At 42.1% G+C, this 19158-nt stretch overlaps 2 protein-coding genes across 3 annotated transcripts; one reads left to right on the plus strand and one right to left on the minus strand.

Annotated features, from left to right (window-relative positions):
* Window positions 1-1118: 1118 nt before the first annotated feature.
* On the minus strand, window positions 1119-6986 carry klf15 (Kruppel-like factor 15). The gene is made up of 3 exons (XM_042099064.1): window positions 6785-6986; window positions 4465-5707; window positions 1119-1324 (listed from the first exon to the last, which is right to left on the minus strand). Exons 2-3 carry the CDS (start codon window positions 5640-5642, stop codon window positions 1156-1158), a joined length of 1347 nt encoding a protein of 448 aa, XP_041954998.1. The 5' UTR covers window positions 5643-5707; window positions 6785-6986; the 3' UTR covers window positions 1119-1155.
* Window positions 6987-8524: 1538 nt separating this feature from the next.
* LOC121713944 (cilia- and flagella-associated protein 100-like) lies at window positions 8525-17531 on the plus strand. Of its 2 annotated transcripts, none has more exons than XM_042099043.1 (16): window positions 8525-8659; window positions 8767-8864; window positions 9163-9222; window positions 9518-9624; window positions 10438-10615; window positions 11337-11401; window positions 11882-12045; window positions 12182-12262; window positions 12402-12589; window positions 14883-14973; window positions 15093-15141; window positions 15375-15526; window positions 16070-16205; window positions 16704-16906; window positions 17163-17256; window positions 17340-17531. In XM_042099043.1, the coding sequence occupies exons 2-16, from the start codon at window positions 8831-8833 to the stop codon at window positions 17451-17453; spliced, it is 1716 nt and encodes a 571-aa protein (XP_041954977.1). In that variant the 5' UTR covers window positions 8525-8659; window positions 8767-8830; the 3' UTR covers window positions 17454-17531. The 2 variants fall into 2 exon arrangements, with proteins under 2 accessions (XP_041954977.1, XP_041954978.1); XM_042099044.1 differs by having other exon boundaries at window positions 8599-8659; window positions 8767-8860.
* Window positions 17532-19158: the final 1627 nt, after the last annotated feature.

Here is a 19158-nt window from a genome sequence, read left to right on the forward strand (position 1 = left end):
AAACAATGACAATCATATACAGAAAAAAGATATACACAGAAATATACTTAATCACGTGTTTAGGCCAAAACAATGTACAATAGGTCATATTCCTTCATAAATGGGATAGAAATCCAAATGTCAGTACTATAGAATAAGTACAAATGTGCGTATTTCCTTTAAGGGCATCAACGGTAGTCATGAACTGACCCATAGACCTAATTGGACTTCAAGCAAATCACAGTTATCCCTCAACAAAACACAAGGCAAAGGATCTCCCTCATTTGCCAATAGCTTATAATGGCATGATCCTGACAGTGATCAGTAGTTCAAATGAACCTACATTTTTGGTTTTGAGGATCTAAATAGCACAACTACATTGGCAAAGAGAGACATTATCATAGAGTAGGATAAGGAATGTTGATGCTTTAGTTATAGGCAGGTACATCAACAATAAAACATTAAAGTACTTTGAAAATTAAATTATGATATTTATTTTGTCTAAAATTTGGAATAGAAAAAAAGAGTAAAAAAACTACAAAAATACACTCTAAATGAAACTCAAGACATCTTAATACCATATCAAGTAACAGATTTTGTTTTTTCATGTTTGAAATCTTTCCCTTCAGTCATTTCCTTATTCAATAAATTATCACAGTACCACATTTAAACTTCTCTTCCTGGATCACCTCATCAACACACTCACACACACACACACACACACACACACACACACACACACACACACACACACTATCACACATATTCAGTCTTCCCATTCACCTTTTCAAACTCTCTCATCCTGTGTGACCCATTCTGTCTTTAAATCTCACACACAAGCTTTTTCACAGCCCTTGTTCCTTTTCTCTTTTTCCCATGTTTGCCTCTCCTCTCTCTCCTCTCTCTCTCTCAACTCCCTCCTCTCTCTCCTCTCTCCTCTCTCTCCTCTCTCTCCTCTCTCCTCTCAACTCTCTCCTCTCTCCTCTCAACTCTCTCCTCTCTCCTCTCTCTCTCCTCTCAACTCTCTCCTCTCTCTCTCCTCTCTCCTTTCAACTCTCTCCACTCTCTCTTGTTCTCCCCCCCCCCCCCCCCCCCCCGCCCCTCTCTGGGCCCCAGTCCCCCCCCCGCCCCCACCCCTCTCTGGGCCCCAGTCCAAGCCAAGGGGGTTGTCTGAGGTCAGTTTGCAGAGCGCACTGTCCTGCTGCTTCGTGGAAAGCGATGGACTTTGATGTGTTTGGACAGGTGATCGCTGCGGGCAAACTTCTTCTCACAGACGGAACACTGGTATGGCTTGACTCCTGAGTGCGAGCGTCGGTGTCGCGAGAGCTCGTCTGACCTTGAGAACCTAGCGAGAGAAAAAAAAAAACAAGAGTCAGCCAGGCGACCTGCTTCCAAATCTCATGCCACATCAAATGCGTTTCCAAATGCATTTGACATGTTGTAATCTCCCCTGCTCCAATACAACCAGTAGCACATTTGAGAGTGAGGATGGCATGATAGTATAAACAACCACAAGTTCACATCATTTCCAAATTTATTTGAAAAATGTATTCTAATTGAACACAAATAGAATCTTTGTGAATGAGAACAAAAATCATCATCAGGTATCTCCATGGAAAAGATTACAGTCATATTATTGCTTGTTACTAGGCAGAGTCATATGTTCCTATGGATTTTGCATATGTGCTGCCAGAGGACACCATGTGCGCTATCCTGGCAAATGTCACCAGCTCGTAGCTTTTTGCCCAACCCTTATTTGAAACGGCACATGTGTACCATAAATTCAGTCCTTGTCACATCACTGAGGTTACACACATTCTGGCTGTTTGCTGTTTGGCTGACAGTCCAGTTAGGAGTTAATCCTCTCCTGCCCTGGACTCTGACTTATTCATTCACATATTTAAGTCCAGCTTTCTCTGTGCATCTCTAAACAGTAGTACTGCATTTGTTGATTTTTTCTCCAAACATAACATTTGCATATTTGTTTTATAATAAGGAGCACAATGACAACAGGTCCAGTGCTGCCATAACTCACTGCTATTGCACACCTCTCAAATACATTCTCTTTATTTACATTTTTGGAGATGACCATGGACTTTACTGCAGAGTCATTAAGAACAGAATCTTGTGGCCTTAGAATAGAATCCTGGGCCTCTTCAAGAGACCGCAAGACATATCAGTAACAATTACATAGCAATCAAGCACTTGGCATGACATAGAGGTTCATTTCCCCAGTGAGTGTAAAGAAAGGTTGAAGAGATTACTTCCACATCCCACAGCAACGTACAAAAATACTATGTTATCAATGTGATCAATGTCCTCAGCAGACCTTACACCGATAATGACTTTATCAGTGGCTTTCCTTCAAGAAAGACTAACGTCCTCTTTGGCATCTCAAAGTGCAAAAAACCCCTATGATATTTCCACCAAGGTAAGTCCCCAGCTTCCCAAGCCCCAGAACGAATGCCTTTCTTTAATGTGCTCGTTGGAGATGTTGAGTGTGTTGGAGGAGACCCTTGGGCATGGGTGGAGTGACCCCACTGCTGGGTACTTCTGTACTCCTAGTCATCAAAGCTCTCACACTGGGCTCTTTTGTAGCTTGTTGAGCTACAGCTGTAGTTTAAACTCATTGCCCTCTAGAGCACACATGTACATAGCATCAGTGGCAACACACACACACATGGACACACACACATGGACACAAACACAGACACACACGCAATTCATTCATTTTTTCATACAGCCAAATGCATGGAACTGAATTCCACAGCCAACACAGCATTTAACATCACCACCAAGCAATCATCTACAATTATACAAGCTGCAATTGCTTTGTAATTAATCTCAGACTTGCTGTGTCAGCAGCCAATTCAACAGTTTTTCAAGAGTATTCTTTTCTAAGTCAAACACATACTACAAGATCTACAACAGAAGAGGAAACAAGAAACTAGATTAAATAGAAGTGTTCTCTGCAGCAAGCACCAATTCACATCATACATCATGAGCCAACTAAATTTGGTTGTGTTTAAAACTCTACTATTCTCTAAGGTAAATTAACTTCACTATTCTTATCATTGACAAATGCAGAAATATGAAACTATATGAAAACACACTTCAGAAGTTGTGACATCTACACATGTGTACTTAGAAAGTATGAAGTGTGCTTGCTCCTGTCGATTTGGATGTCACTTGGCCTCTTTTGCTGTTCGTGGGGAACCAAAGGAATGTGAAACATGCTCATAGAACTACGAGACAGCCAAATTACAGACGGCCAAAGAGGCATTCTTCTTCTCCCTCACATGCATTTCCTGACCACGTAGAGGAGGTCGCGGATGCCAACTTTGAAGGCCGCATACTGTCCTGAGGCAGTGCAGCTCTCCCTGCAGAGAGGCTAACCTAGGTCACTGATAAAGACAGTGGAGCCCAGAGTGTCTATAAGTGGCAATCTAACGCTGGCACGAGGAGATAGAGTGAGGGCATGAATGCACACTATGGCTAATGTGAGACACTCTGACCTGGGACACCGAGACAGATACCAACAGCTACCACAACACTTCTGCCACCTACACCTTAGTCTTCATATGTATCATCCATAATAAGAAGTCATATCTATATCATAGCTTAGTCTTCATATGTATCCTCCATAATAAGAAGTCATATCATAGCTTAGTCTTCATATGTATCCTCCATAATAATAAGTCATATCTACAGTATATCACTGCTGCATGTCTGTCTGTTGTTTGTGGTTCTATGTAGAGAAACAAAGACATTTCTGAAAACAATGCTGTTTGTGATATCTATAGCTGCAAGCTCCTTTGCTTCATTCAATTGACCATTCAAACCCATTAGGTTAGTTTAAGCGTGGTTGAAACGGTTGACAGTGACCACTGACATGAAATGTCATGCTTCATCTCCGTCATTTAAAGTGTTTGTAGCATCAGCACATTTCGAGTTTGCGAACTTGACTGCAGTTTGGCTGTGTTTTAACAGAGCATGCAGCCAAGTGCAGACGGAGAACAAACACAGCAGATGCCTGAGGGAGCAAAGTCCTTCCTGACTTCAAAGGCTTTATCTAATCTAGAGCTTTGTGAGAGAGGGACAAAAATGGAGATAGGGGAAATGTGACAAAATATGCTCATGATCTTTTACCTGCATGCAAAACTCTGTGCAATCTGTTACTTATAATGATGTATCAATGTGTAGTCGAAAGTGGACTCTGGCCAGAGAGTTGTCCAGCCGATGGGACTCCATAACTTAGTTAAAGGATGTGCAGAGAAAGAAATACCCTAATCTCATATCTTTATTTTGTAAGATTGGGAAGCAGGAATGGGAGATTTGATGTAATATTTCAAATAAAATCTTTTGGAATTATAACTGATTGTTTGAACATGTCATTCCTACTTGTGAATCCAAAGAACAATATTGTCATATCACCAATCTCTCTCTCTCTCTCTCTCTCTCTCTCACTCACTCTCTCTATCTCACCTCCAGCCACATCCAGGCCAGGTGCAGGCGAAGGGCTTCTCTCCTGTGTGCCTCCGGAGGTGTGCCTTCAAATGGCTGCTTTTGGTGTACATCTTGGCACAGCCTGGGAAGGTGCATTTGTGCATTTTGATGAGGTCTGCCACAGAGCTTTTCTGGAACTTCTGACCCCCAACTAGGAGGCCCGTGCCCTGGGAACCAGCAATGCCTCCCTCTGCCAAACCCATGGGCTTGGCTGCGATGGGAACAGGGGCAATGCGGACAAACTTTGAGGAAGAGCCGTTACGATTAGCTGGCGGTGCCACCTGAGGAACCAGTGCGAAAGTCTGACCCTGGATGTTGACCAGGAGTTGGGCAATTTTGATGTCCGAGGCTGACGGGGTGGGCTGTGGTGCCGGAGATCCATTCGGGCTCTGCTCCTGTTTGATCTGGATGGGCTGTATTTGTAAAATGACCGGTACACTTGTCCCATCCGACACTGCTGACTTGCTGGAGGAATCCTCCTTTTTAACACCCGATGCAGCACTCACGGGGGAGCCCGTCATGAGCTCTGCATTCTCACTCTCAGCGTCAACAGTGACCATATCAACACTGGTGGAAACAGTTTGGTCTGGGTTCTGTGCAAAAGCCTCACACCCAAAGATGTGTTCTATACCCTCCAGCAAAGTCTCATCGCTGGCCTCCTGCTTGAGAGCGACCACCTCCATGTTCTCCTCCAGAAACTCCTCAATCTCCTCCAGCGTGGGCTGAAACAGCAGCCGGGCATGGTCCTCCAGATCCGCCGGGAATGCCGGGAAGTCGGAGGTCTCCTCTTTGGCCGTCCGCTCCCGCCGTGACTCCCAGGCGAGCCCCATGGGCAGAAGGGGAGGGACCGTGCTGGGGGCGCTGGTGGCGGAAGAGGAGGTTCTGCTCAGCGTGGCCTGCGAGAGCAGGAAGTCCAGGAGCCCATCCTGGCTCTCACCGCTGCTGCTGCTGCTGCCGTAGCTGGACCCCAGCACCTGGGACTCGGGGCTGGAGCAGGAGCGCAGGCTGGAGGTGTCGCTCTGGTCGTCCTCGGAGAAGGGCGAGGGCAGCATGTGATAGACACCCTCGTCTGTAACCATAGCTAAGTGGCTGTAGCCTGGTGGGGAACAAGAGAAAGGCAGGGAGGTCTCTTCTCTGGTAAGCAAGTGATCCACCATTCCCTGCTCCCTCCCACTAAAACCCAGCAGTTTCCTTTTGGGAGGCTTCAACAAGGTCCTTTTTCCTACAACGAGCATAAACAATACATTATTGTCAATACCACATGTAAAACACACACTAACACAGACACAGGCACACAGACACACACACACACACACACACGAAAACGCACACGCACACACACACACACACACACACAAATGTGGATCTCATCATTGGAAACTGAAACCCTAACCAACTTCTGTAGTTTGTCAGGCACAAGGGGTATGACAGAGAGAACATGTAACAAAGCTACAGCCTCACTACAGAATGGAAAAATGTACAACCTTGGGCTTGCTTCACCATTTATAATGAACTTACCTATTTATAAAATAATAACATTTAAATTGCAGGGAAAGCAAACTATATTTATTCTACTTTGGAACTAATAATTCTGATGCAAACTGCATTAAACTGACCCTTGTAATGTGTCAAAGAACTTAACTGTAATATCGTTAAACCCTATGTGATCTTAACTAATAAACCCTATGTGATCTTAACTAATAAACAATCCCGTACTACTGTAACTACACACAGTCCACAGAATCAGCCTATGAAGAGCTTCGGGCGACCAAATCCGCGTTGACAATTAACCGAGAATAACCCAACCTTCAAAGGGCAATGTCACCAGAACAGCATTGATGTGGATTACAGATATAGGACATTTTTTTTATATATATATATATTTGAAATATATTCAAGTTATCTAACAACAGTGCAAAACCTACAGTCGTATTATGTAATCAGGCAAGGTGCAGGAGCTAGCTATATCCTAAATTGTAATAACTTTGATCCGTTGCATACATCTTGAACCTTTGCGCTGTTGTAATAACATGAATAACTTGCATACATCCTTTAAATCTTTATAGCGTCTTCGGAAGAAATAAACAGCAAGCTTCTCAATGCAACCGGCGAGGACAACGAGTTGTTTCTGCATAGTTTCATTATGCCAGTTGGAGGAACACTGAAATGCACTAAATTGTTCCACAAATGCATTAAACCCAGATTTGACCACCATTGTGGTCTCGTAAACAAACGCCTCCCCAGACTTAGCATATGCAAAATAAATCTAACAATAAATAACAAAATGAATCCAACTTACCTTGCAATTTAAAGTCTGGTATCCTATCTACAATCCAGTCCTATGCTTTCACCTACAGCGTCTTCTTAAATTCTGTACCAGTCGACGAGTGTGTGTGTGTGTGTGACCTTCCGTCAAGCTTCACATTGCAACACTGAGCACAGTGACGATCATGCGGTCTTTGCCTGTTGTAGACTTGGCTACTACTACATTACCATCACATGATTACTGCCGAGTAAGTTCAGAGAAAACTATGGGTAGGTTGTGAAGGCTCGTCTGCTGCCCTTTCAGGGATTGGTCGGATTTGTCAGAGGCTGGACTGTCGTCTGTGTGTCGTCAATGGAACAATTGCTGTTCAACAGCCGACAGCCACACCAAAGTTGCGCACAGCTGGCTAACAAAAATGATTAAGTTTTACTATGGAAACTATCTATAATAGCCAATATTGGAAAACATTCCCCCCGTGAGAACCAGAACATGTCCTTCCAATATGGATGAGAGCCTGAGACACATGTTGTAGCCTGTAGGCCTACATGTTGCCTAGACAGCTGGTATCGACTTTGGTGACTTTGGTCTTGGCAAAGGATCTTCCGATTTAGATCTTCACAGTTCACAGCTGGTGCCATCGCTGTTGAGCCATTAGACAAGATCAAATGCATCATAGATTCTCAATGACATGCCATTTTGTAATGGCAGCAACAAAAACAAACACATCCAACAAATGACTCTACTTCAGATTAGAGAAAGTAATTCTAACACATTTACAATTTTAAACTTTCTTTTTTGGCATCAGTATTCATTACAGCACTCAACATAGCAGACAACATCTCCAGCAAAGTTGTGGGCAAAGTCAGTGAGGTGAAGTCAGTCAGTCATATTATCTGTTAGCCACCTGGGCCTACCCATACTGATTAAAGTGTGACAAGAGAGGAGCTGACCTGCTGGTGAGGTGTGTGCCCTTCCCCAGCACAGCAGCACATGCCTCTGACCCTGGGTTATCTGCAGCAGGGCTACTCTTTGTTTGTTAAATCCTTTAAAAACATGACAAGGTCAAAGGCTGCATGTTCTTTCACTACACTCAAGGGCATCTTCTACCAACAAATATGTCTTCTTGTTTTGGCCAGAGTTCAAAAAACAGGTCACTGGGATTATGTTTGTTCCATTTGGACTCAGTGGTATTCAATTGAGTTCGGAGGTCCATGTTACTCAGTGAGTTAAGCAATAATATCATCATTAGGCTAATGGCTATGGAAATGTTTTGTATGGTTAATTTTGTATTGTTTTATTGTCAATTTGGACAAAGGCTTTTGCTAAATCCCATAACCATAACCATACACATAAAACAATGTGTATAAAACTAGCCTAATTAATGGCATTTTTTTTCCTTTCTCATAATAACCCATAACCTCAAGTAGGTCACATAACTGACTGTCTGGTATGGGCTAAAGTTTCTATAGTTTAGTTAAAATCAATTTAGTTTGGTTCAAATTCATCATGCTTCAACAATAATGCAGTTGCCTAGGACCTACCAATTAATGGAAACGTTTCACTGAGTCTTTTAATGAGAAAAATACACTTGCAAAGTCATCCCACTGCTCATTCAAAATTGCAGACAATAGCTCTTCTCTTTCCAACCCTCTTTCTGTGGAGAAACTGTGTCTTCATCGCCATCTGTCGGCTATGCAAGTAGGCCTACTAAATGTTTGAAGTTCAATTATGACGTTCCCGCCACTCATACTACAGAGCAAAGATTCTCTATGATTCTAGAGCGCTCGGCTACAGAGCCAGATTTATTACACATTTATGACGCAGTATTGATTTGACGAGGAGGGCGTCAAGCAACATTCCTCAGAGATTATCCAGGATTAGGCCTATTTTATCCGCGATGATATTAGGGTAAATTCTCGTCATTTTGTTGATCAACTCTACCTGGTGTTCGTAGTACCTTCATAAATAAAACAACCTCAAACTGTAAGCTAACACTTTGTTTCTGACATTTTCAGACAATGTCTACATAGGCTAGATTAAATCAAAGATCGTTTTCATTCATGTGACTGGGTTTGTGAAATGCAAGCGTTGGTGAATCCGTCTGACAAAGTAAGTAGGCCTAATTTTAGCCATGTAATTTGATGTTGCTTTAGTTTTTAATATAATTACCCAAATGTGAAGCCATGTAGGCTACCAGGAAAGAATGGAAGAAACAGTGCAATGTACAAATTCTGAAAATTATATCGAAATAATGGAAACGGATAGGAAACAAAAACATGTGTTTGATCAACTGATTCTGAGCCATTTTTATAACATAGGCTACTTTAGATGAAAAAGATGAGGCCTTTTCATGAATGTATTGATACTATATTCCATCTGTCTCTTCACATCACTTGTTTTCACTGCTGCAGAAAGACAAACTGACCTGATGAATATGAAGATGGGAGGCAAAGCAGAGTGTCCACAGTCAGGTGACAAGCTATCACCACACCTTTAAAAGAGACAGTTATTTATCAATATCTGAATGAAAATGATTATGTCTTTGCAAGGCTATATATATCATATTATGTATTTGTGTGTGTCTTCCCTGGGCTTAGTTGCACCCTTTCACCACTGACATTTCTCTCCCAAACCTTCTCCAAATAAAAGCTGCTGTGCCAATATAACACCACTTCATCCACACCTCATTATACACTCGGAGCACTGCACGTGAGGGCATCTAAAGCCATGTTTTTATTGTATGTATTCTCTATGATATTCATGCAGGTGGCGCTGGAAATAATGACTCAAGCATTTCACTGAGAAACCCCTTCAAACTCCCCGAAGAAGACATCTTTCTTCTCAGAAACAAACAGAATAAGAAAAAGAGGCAGGTGAGTGTCCACATTCATTACAGAAACTGTTGGTGATTTCAGACCACACTGAATTGATCTATGAAATCTTTTGCTGTGTACATAACTGGCTATGCTATGTAGCAACAAAATTGTACTAATACAGATGAAATTCCTTGTGCTATTGGGGGCTTCCCACAGTGCTTGATGAACAGCTAAATTAATACTACAACATGACACAGGTGTCACGCCATATGGGCCTGTGGGCAGATTTGGACCCCAAAGCAGACACAGATGCAGTGGATAAGGCAAATAAAGTATTTTATTGCAACAAAGTCTCTAACGAAAGATAGTGAGCATAATTTCAAATAGTCCAATGTCATTACACGGGGCAGGCAGGTACAGAATAAATCCAAGAACAGTCCGAGGTCGTTACACAATGCAGGCAGGCAGGCAAACAATCAATCCAAGAAACAGTCCGAGGTCCTTACCAGTGAGCCGAGCGATAAGCGACTCTGTAATCCAAAAAGCAATCAAGGTCGTGCACAGGTACGGCAGTGAGATGACAGGTAGCAGGACAGGGAAAACCCAGCTCAGGATCTAGAAGAGCCGGGTCGGCCTGTGACAGCAGGATACAGCATCAATGCAAAATTGGCTTGATACAGCCACAACATGTGCCGCAGGCTGTACCTAGAATCTGTAAAGGCATTTCTTCACTGTACAGCAATCACTGTCCATAGCCAATCACCAACCTAGGTTAATCACACACCAGGGCGCAGGATACAGCAATAAACAACTGGCTGGTGGCATGCCACAGCACATTTAGTTATGACACTGTTCTCTATGATCCCATAGGAACTGGAGCACCAGAAGGAGCTGAAGGTCCACCAGAAGAGCACATATTTGGGGAAAATCCAGGACAAACGGGTGGAATTTCGCCAGGCTCTGAAGAGGTGGGAGAATGAAGCTGACTCCAAGACAGCCAATACCTCCCTCAGAAGTGGTCCTTCCTGGAGGAAAGCTGCTATCCAAGGTTTGTAGAGCATACAACAAATCAGTTTGCCTCGTAAATCCTAGTTCGCTAAATGACCCTTTGTTTTCGGTAAATTATTAAAAGGGGAAGTATCGGGGCACCCGGTTGCCTTTTCAGAGACAAACACTAACTGCAATCGGTGAAATTCTGATGATGGTCATGAGCAGTAGAGCAGCGTCCAGACTATCTACAGTAGTTGAGGTTTAATCTGTGCAGATATAAGGATTTGACAGACATGCTATGTCTATGTTAAGCTACAGTGCATACCTAGTTTCCAATGAGCAATAATATGTGCCCTCTCTGTCTTTCATGCAGAGCATGTTCAATCCATGCCATATATTGAAGATTTCAGTTGATTTGTATTCCTTTCATAGAGTACTCTTCTACTTCACTGGAGTCAGTTTTCTTGGGGAAACTGAGGGCTATACCCAGTTGAACCAAGGTTTCTGGGCTTATTCAAGTAACTTCAGGAGGAACCACTGATCTCAAAAGAGCATGTCACATTTAGATGTTCAGTGCAGTGTTGTTCAGTGATCAGCCTTCTCCTGAGGTTACCTAGATAAACCAGTAGTCTCACTTTGTAGTGAACCCCTCAGGCGTTTGTTTTAATGTTTGATTAACATTTGATTAATAATGTTCTATTGACACCACTTAAGGTCTGATTATCAAATTGATTAAAAAGTTACCATCCATACAAATATTTTTCTCAATCTCATTTTAGAACAAAATGACAAAGAAAAAATCCGTGACTACATCAGCAAAAAGAAGGACATGTTTCTGCTTGAGGTAAGGGAAAAGATCCGTGAAGTTTAAACTATTTTACTTCTCTCATATACAGTAGCTACTTTCTCAAATCAATATTTTGGTAAAATACTTCCTGTAAATGAAAACAGGGTAACACTTTATTTTAAGGTTCACATGTTAGCCACTAATACATACCTAATTAATGCCTGTATTAGTGACGTGTAAGGCATGTGTTAGGCAACATTAATCATTTGTTAGGCGTGTATTCGCAAATTTCTTGTTCATGACGAATTAGGCCTTTATTCTTGATATAATCTTAATAATGACCTAGTAAGCCTTGATCTCTACTTACTAATTAGTAGTAAGTACCAAAAGAGAATGTGTATAACCCACTAGTATACTGTCTGAATAAATTCCAAATAGTGGGAGATGTAGAATAAGACATCTGAGACTACTGGGAGAATCCAGCTCAAAAGGTGTGTCTCTTTTTTCCTTTGTTTTGGTGATAACTCCCAATGGTAGTACTCACTGGCAGTGAAGCAAGAGGTGATGACCAATCTAACCGAGGTGGCCAAGGCAGAAGAGACCAAGCTACAACGGGCCTTGCACTTCCTGGACGAAGATGCAGTCATGTTTGATGAGTTCCTCAAGGAGAATGACAAGAGCTCTGTGCAGGCCATAAAAATGTATTTACGTTTGATAATCATGTCACAGATATGTAGACTCTGCCAAATAATTTATATTATGTAGTTGTATAGATATATACGATAATATGATTTTTGGACTGTGATTAAACATGTATTCCATATACTTCCACCACAGTGCTGAACAAGAGACTAAAGCCAGGCTAGAGAAAATTGCAGATATCAAAAAGATTACAGGGAAAATAGTGGCAGTGAAAAGGTAGAGACACAGAGAAAGATTATCACTTAAGCTATCAAAAACATTCCAAATGGTGACTGCATTTGTGCAGTGTGTTTATGATCTCGTATTTCTAATTGTTTCTACATGTGATTCTTTCTCTGGGTGTTGAAATGCACAGTGATATCTCCAAGTATGAGGACATTTTGAGGGAGTACACCAACTACAAAGAGTTCCTGCTGAGACTCTCCCCGCCGGAGTGGCAGGAGAAGCAGCAGTGGCGGAGGGAGATGGCCGAGAAGATCCACCAGCAGCAGCAAACAGCAGCCAAGGGAGTGCAGGGGCCATCTGTCACTACAGCAAGCAAACGTACACTCCCCAAATCTCTAGCCCTTTCACATTGATTGCTATAATTGAAAAACTCAAAAGGATATTCTGGATGTATTTGGTAAAATCAAACATCAAAATCTCTAGCCCTTTCACATTGATTGCTATAATTGAAAAACTCAAAAGGATATTCTGGATGTATTTGGTAAATTCAAACATATCTGTTGGTCCTTTAGTGGACATTTAATAGAATAGTGGCAAATCAGTGAAATTCCTTTAATTTAATAATTTAAGGAATAAAGTAATTTAATAGTGGCAAATCAGTGAAAATCCTTTTATATAATCATGCAAAAGTGTGCATGCACACATTTTGTACATACTGTATGCATACACATACTTCATATAGCATCACAGAAGCAGGTCCCATAGCCCAGGGCCACTTTCAACCCAACGGGCGTGTCAATTAAAGAAATAGGTGTGGTCAGGCGCAGGATCCAAAAATCGCTATCTTACACCCACTACAAATCATACGCCACTGACCAAGAAAAACCTGGTCTAGCGAAAGGTGCATATAAAGCACAGACGCATTGTGACAAGATAAGCCCTTAGCAACAAGGGCTACGAGTCCCAGGCAACAACTTATTTTCAGGATGAATAGGCTATCCGTAGGATTTTTATTCAGTCATGTGAACATTATTGGGGTAAGTGTTGCTTTTTTTTTCAGTTTTTCGACTGTAACCCCTTGTCAGTCAATAGTGAAAGTAAACTAGATGTATCGCAAAGCGGTACAAAATACGACCGTCGCTCAGTCCTGCACATTCTCTCCGCAAAAATAAATCACGCTTGTCCATTTGTCTCCGTATCCTACTCCATCCCCTACTCTTACAGCTTTTGTGTATGTAAGAGTGTGTGCATGTGTGCATTTGCTTTTGTTTATATGTGTGCTTCTGTGTGTGTGTGTGTTTGAATTCGCTTTCGAGTGTTTGTGTGGGAGTAATGGTGTGTGTGTGTGTGTGTGTGTCTGCTTGTCTGCATGTGTGTGTGTGTTTTATGTTTGTGTGTGTTCGGTTGTGAATGTGTATGTGTGGGGGTAATGGTGTGTGTGTGTGTTTACTTCCGTGTAGTAGGCTACAACGTAATCTGATTGATTCTATATACCGGTAGGCCAGTCGTTAAGTAGTATAAGTATATATACTCTTTTGATCCCGTGAGGGAAATTTGGCCTTTATCCCAATCTGTGAATTAGTGAAACAGACACAGCACACAGTGTACACACAGTGAGGTGAAGCACACACTAATCCCGGCGCAGTGAGCTGCCTGCACCAACAGCGGCGCTCTGGGAGCAGTGAGGGGTTAGGTGCCTTGCTCAAGGGCAGTAACCCTCCGGTTACAAGTCCGAAGTGCTAACCGGTAGGCCACGGCTGCCCCATTACTTTTATAATCGCGGGGAAACATAGCAATGCATTCTGAAGCCCTGTTAATTTTCTCCCACGCCGTTGTACACCGAGGGAGAGGTGCGCTTTTATCTCTCGAGATACTTTCTCCTCTGATAATAAACTTGTACTTGTAACAAAAGGCAATTGAAAATGTAGCGGAGTAAAGAGTAGATTACTGGCTCAAAAATGTACAGTACTTGAGTAAAAGTAGAAGTACCGTTTTGAAAAAGGAATATGGAAAGTTGCCGTTCCACAAAAAAAAAAAATAACTAAAATAACTGCCTCAAAAATGTTTGTAAATAGATGTTTTATACTTAGTTAATGTCATTTTGTGAGCTCATCTAAAGTGAGGACTTTTTATGCCCTGCAACGCATTTACAAATGAGTTATAAAGGTTACATTTGCATGTATTAATTTAGCAGACACTTTTATCCAAAGCGACTTAGTTTGAGTTTAGTTGACGTTACGACATATAAAGTTAAGCTAAAAAAAAAGCTAAAAGAAATGTAATGGTCGCCTAAATCCCACATACACACTGATAATTCTCACAGCAACCTTATTTTGTGTCTTTTATTCACGTTTGCTATAAGTATAAGCTTATTAAAGATGCACTGACTTTCAAAATACTGACATGCTGTTTGATGTTGCGCTCCTTGCCTTTAAAGGTATGACAGATGTCACTCTCATTGGTTTAATGGATGTTACGCCCAAAACACACCCATGATTGATTAAGAAACATAAGAACAACCCTTTTGAACAATGCGCTTGGCGTCTTGCGAACTTACTACACCGTTAAGATAACGATTTTGGACTCACCACACCATAAACGTCTATAAACCATCCTCTTCAGACCGTGCGTTTCAGATCGCTAAAATATAGCCCATGATATGTCTTCACAGGAAAGGATAGCAATGCGAGAGAACTGCCCCCTGTGGTTGACCCCAAAAGTCATCGCAAAGGAGCGATGCCCACAATAAAGGAGAGCAAGACGTAAGTGCAATTTTGTTTATCCATGCTATACAAACCATCTGCATTTGATGTGTATAGCACTGAAGTAAATGTCATTTTTTTGAAATTGAGAGGAATTTGTTTGTTTGTTTTTGTCTCAGGAAGGAACTACCGTCTCCCATAATTGAGGCTGATCTCTCTGAGTATGAGGCAAGGCACATATTCTTTCTCTAGTTTCATGCATGGCTTTTGATTCAGGAACTGTAGATAGACAAAGTGCTATGGTCATGGTTATACAGTGTTCCAAAAAGAATGAGGTGTATGAATTGTGTCTTATGCCATTCTATTGTATTGTTATTCGTTGCATGCAGTGTGATACCTTGATCATTTGTAGGTGCATGTGTGCCTTTCATTATGTTATATTAATTTGTGCGTGTTTGCAGGACCCTCAGCTGTTCTTCACGGATCCACACCAGCTGCTGGACCTGCTGACGGAGCTGGAGAAGCAGAATCTGAACCTGATTCAGAACTCCCAGGACACTGAGGAGTCTCTGGAGGAGTTCCGCATCACCATGCTCAACACCCGCAAAAAGATGTCAGGGGCCTCACTACTGATGCTGCATTAGCTTAGGCTAATGTCCACACATAGTATATAGTATTATTAGCTTAGGCTAATGTCCACACATAGTATATAGTATTATTAGCTTAGGCTAATGTCCACGCATAGTATAGTATTAGCTTAGGCTAATGTCCACACATAGTATATAGTATTATTAGCTTAGGCTAATGTCCACGCATAGTATATAGTATTATTAGCTTAGGCTAATGTCCACGCATAGTATAGTATTAGCTTAGGCTAATGTCCACACATAGTATAGTATTAGCTTAGGCTAATGTCCACACATAGTATAGTATTAGCTTAGGCTAATGTCCACACATAGTATAGTATTAGCTTAGGCTAATGTCCACACATAGTATAGTATTAGCATAAACATTCTGCTGTATATGATATCAGGTATTTGTGCCTTGTTTATTTGGAAATGATATTGGATAAAGAGTTAAACCCAACATTGTGTATGTGTGTGTGTGTGTGTGTGTATGTGTGTGTGTGTGTGTGTGTGTGTGTGTGTCCGTGCAGGGAGCAGGAGACTGAGCAGCTGGCCCAGCAGGTTGAAATCCTCAGTTGTGCCATTGAGAGGGTGAAAGAGAACAAAGCAGAGCTGGAGCTGAAAGCTCGCCTCTTCTCTTTCGGAGAATACAAAGCAGATCATCAGGTTTGTATCGCTACACACACACACACACACACACACAAACACAAACACAATTACAAATCACAGAGATTTGCTGAAATCATTACCTGCCATTATTCTCTCTCGCTCTGAATGAATGGATGTTTCTCCTTAAGAAATGTAAGTAATTAATAAATTGTTCAACCAAAACTGTTACAATATGTATATATACTCTTTTGATCCCGTGAGGGAAATATGTGAAGTAATCTCACAATTGCATAGAATTGCCGAGGGAAGAGAATACTTTTACTTCACTGTTTCAGCTGTAAATGAGTTGTGTTTGGTTGTTAAAAGCTGTGTCCTGGGAATAGCTAGAAAGCATGAAAGGTTGCAGGAGCCAAAAGCCTAATCATACGGTTGCAGCATATCATTATAATGTACCTTGTAATCCATTTGAAGGGATTGAACTTTCCTCCTTTGCTCCATCCATCCACTCCTCCATTTCTCCTCCATTTCTCCCCCTGGCTGCTTGCTCCCTTGCAGGACCGCATGCTGGAGTCCCTGGGCAAGAAGGTGGGGGAGGTGTACCATCTCTGCGTAGGCGAGACGGAAGCCAACCTCACCACGCTGCAGATGCTCACCAGCATTGAAAGCCGCATTGAGGAGCTTCTGGAGGCCATGGAGTTGGTGCCTCGCGAGCGGCTCCTCATGGTGGAGAGGGTCCGCGAGAAGGAGCGAAGGAGCCGGTCAGGGTCACTTGCCAGGCATCGCCTCTGATGGGGTCATGCCCCTCATATGTGAACTCATGCTCTTTTCAGCCCAGCCAGTGTTTCCATCTTTTCATCTATATTTTAATTGAACCACAAAATGATATATGGAAATACTGGGAAGCACCATCTAACTACCAATGTAGTTAAAAAATGATTCAAATGTAAATAAATATGTTTGGAAGTCCCCCTGTGACTCTTCTGCACTCCTAACCTTTCTGCCGTGCTTCCACAGGCAAAGGGAGGAGATGGTGTGTCAGCAGAAGAAGCAGCAGGAGGAGCGTCTCCGTAAGGCCTTGGAGAGGGCCCAGGCCGACATCAAGAAACCTGTGAGCCCACACACACTTTCATTCCATCATGGACCTGTGTAATGTCAGTGCTGTGCTGACTGTGAGTGGTGCTGTGCTTTCAGATGGGCAGGAAACTCATGCCGCGCTCACAGCCGCCCATGCAGGAGAACCTGGAGTACGAGGTGGACGAGAGTGCCGATCTAGAGATGGACAAACATCAGTACTTTTTTACATAGCTCTGCAAGCTGCAAATCCCCTTGGCTTCTTGTGCAATATGAAGCATCATTGAAAATAATAAAATATATGTGAACATTGTTTGTTTCTATGATCATTACATTACATTTGGCTGACACATTTTTAACCAAAACGACTAACAACATGGTAAACAGTTTCTCAACAATTCTAGGACAATTTAAAAAAAGGTGTAGTACAATAAGAATAAGTGCATCAGTGAGTGCTGTTTTTAAACATTCAAGAGTCAGTTCTAGACAGGTGGTAAGTGCTAGGATCAGCAAGACATGTTGTAAGTAGTGCTACGAGAGGAGATGTTCTCTGAAGAGCTGGGTCTTCAGGAGTTTTTTGAAGATGGAGAGGGATGTCCCTGCTCTAGTAAGAACTGGTAGTATGTTCCACCGAGGAACAACAGATGAAAAAAGTTTGGATTGGCCTGAGCGTACCGGTGGCAGATCTAGACGTCGTTTGTCTGTGGAGCGCAGCGGTCTGGAGGTAGCATATGCCTGTATGAGGGCATTCAAGTAAGTGGGAGCAGAACCAGACTACTTATAGGCAAGCGTTAGAGACTTGAATTTGATGTGGGCCGCCATAGGTAGCCAGTGTAGCTGGATGAGCAGCGGGGTAACGTGTGCCCTTTTGGGTTGGTTGTAGACCAGGCGCGCTGCCACGTTCTGGATCATATGAAGGAGACCTGTCAGGAGGGCATTACAGTAGTCAAGTCATGAGATGACTATTGTCTGTACCAGGAGTTGGGTAACATCTGTCCTGATTTTCTGTATGTTCATATGATCATATATTATTGATAACCATAATGATAAATACAGTTAAGTTTGTAACATGAATGAGGTCCATCTTAGAGCCTGGTTTAGTATTACATTGTGAAAATGTCTGCATGTAGTTTCTTTTTCTTGATTTAAAGAAATATACTATACATTACATATTTTGTATGTACAGAGGTATAATTATTGAGTCTGCAAACTTTTAGTGCCCTATCGTACACCCGGCGCAAAGCGTGATGCAAGGCTTGTTCTTATCTTACACCCAATTCAGTGATGAATTTTTCGCTATGTGCTCCACATTCATTAAACATTGTGCCCAAGGGTGTGTCAATTAACGAAACAGGTGTGGTCTGGCGCATGATTCAAAAAAACGCTGTCTTACACCCTCTAAAAGTCATTACGCCACTGACCAAAAAAAACCTGGTCAAAAGTGAAAGGCACATACAAAGCATAGCTGAAGACGCACTGTCACGAGATGTAAGCAGCCCTTAGCAACAAGTCCCAAACAACTCGTCTGCACGATAAATATCCTTAGGATTTGTATTCAGTCATTTGAACATTATTGGGGTAAGTGTTGCTTTTTTTCAGGCTATGTCTTCGATTGTTACCTCAGTCAATAGTGAAAATAAATCAAGTGTGTAGAACTGTTTTGAGACCATGGTTCAATTAATAGGAGAGTGCAGATGCAGGCTATACTCTGCTAGTCACACACAGGTAATAAAGCAAGGTTTAGTGGAATCCCTGTGTTGCATACATGGTGTCGCTTGGAAGCAGATTCCTTCAAATGCACTGACTGTCAAAATACCAACGTGGCTTTTGATGTTGTGCTGCTTGCTGTTAAAAGGAATGACAGATGTCACTCTCATTGGTTTAAAGGATGTTACGCCCAAAACAGCCATGACTGATTAAGAAACATAAGAACAACCCT

Source organism: Alosa sapidissima, chromosome 7 (genome assembly GCF_018492685.1).
Source record: "Alosa sapidissima isolate fAloSap1 chromosome 7, fAloSap1.pri, whole genome shotgun sequence".
Classification (NCBI taxonomy): Eukaryota; Metazoa; Chordata; class Actinopteri; order Clupeiformes; family Clupeidae; genus Alosa; species Alosa sapidissima.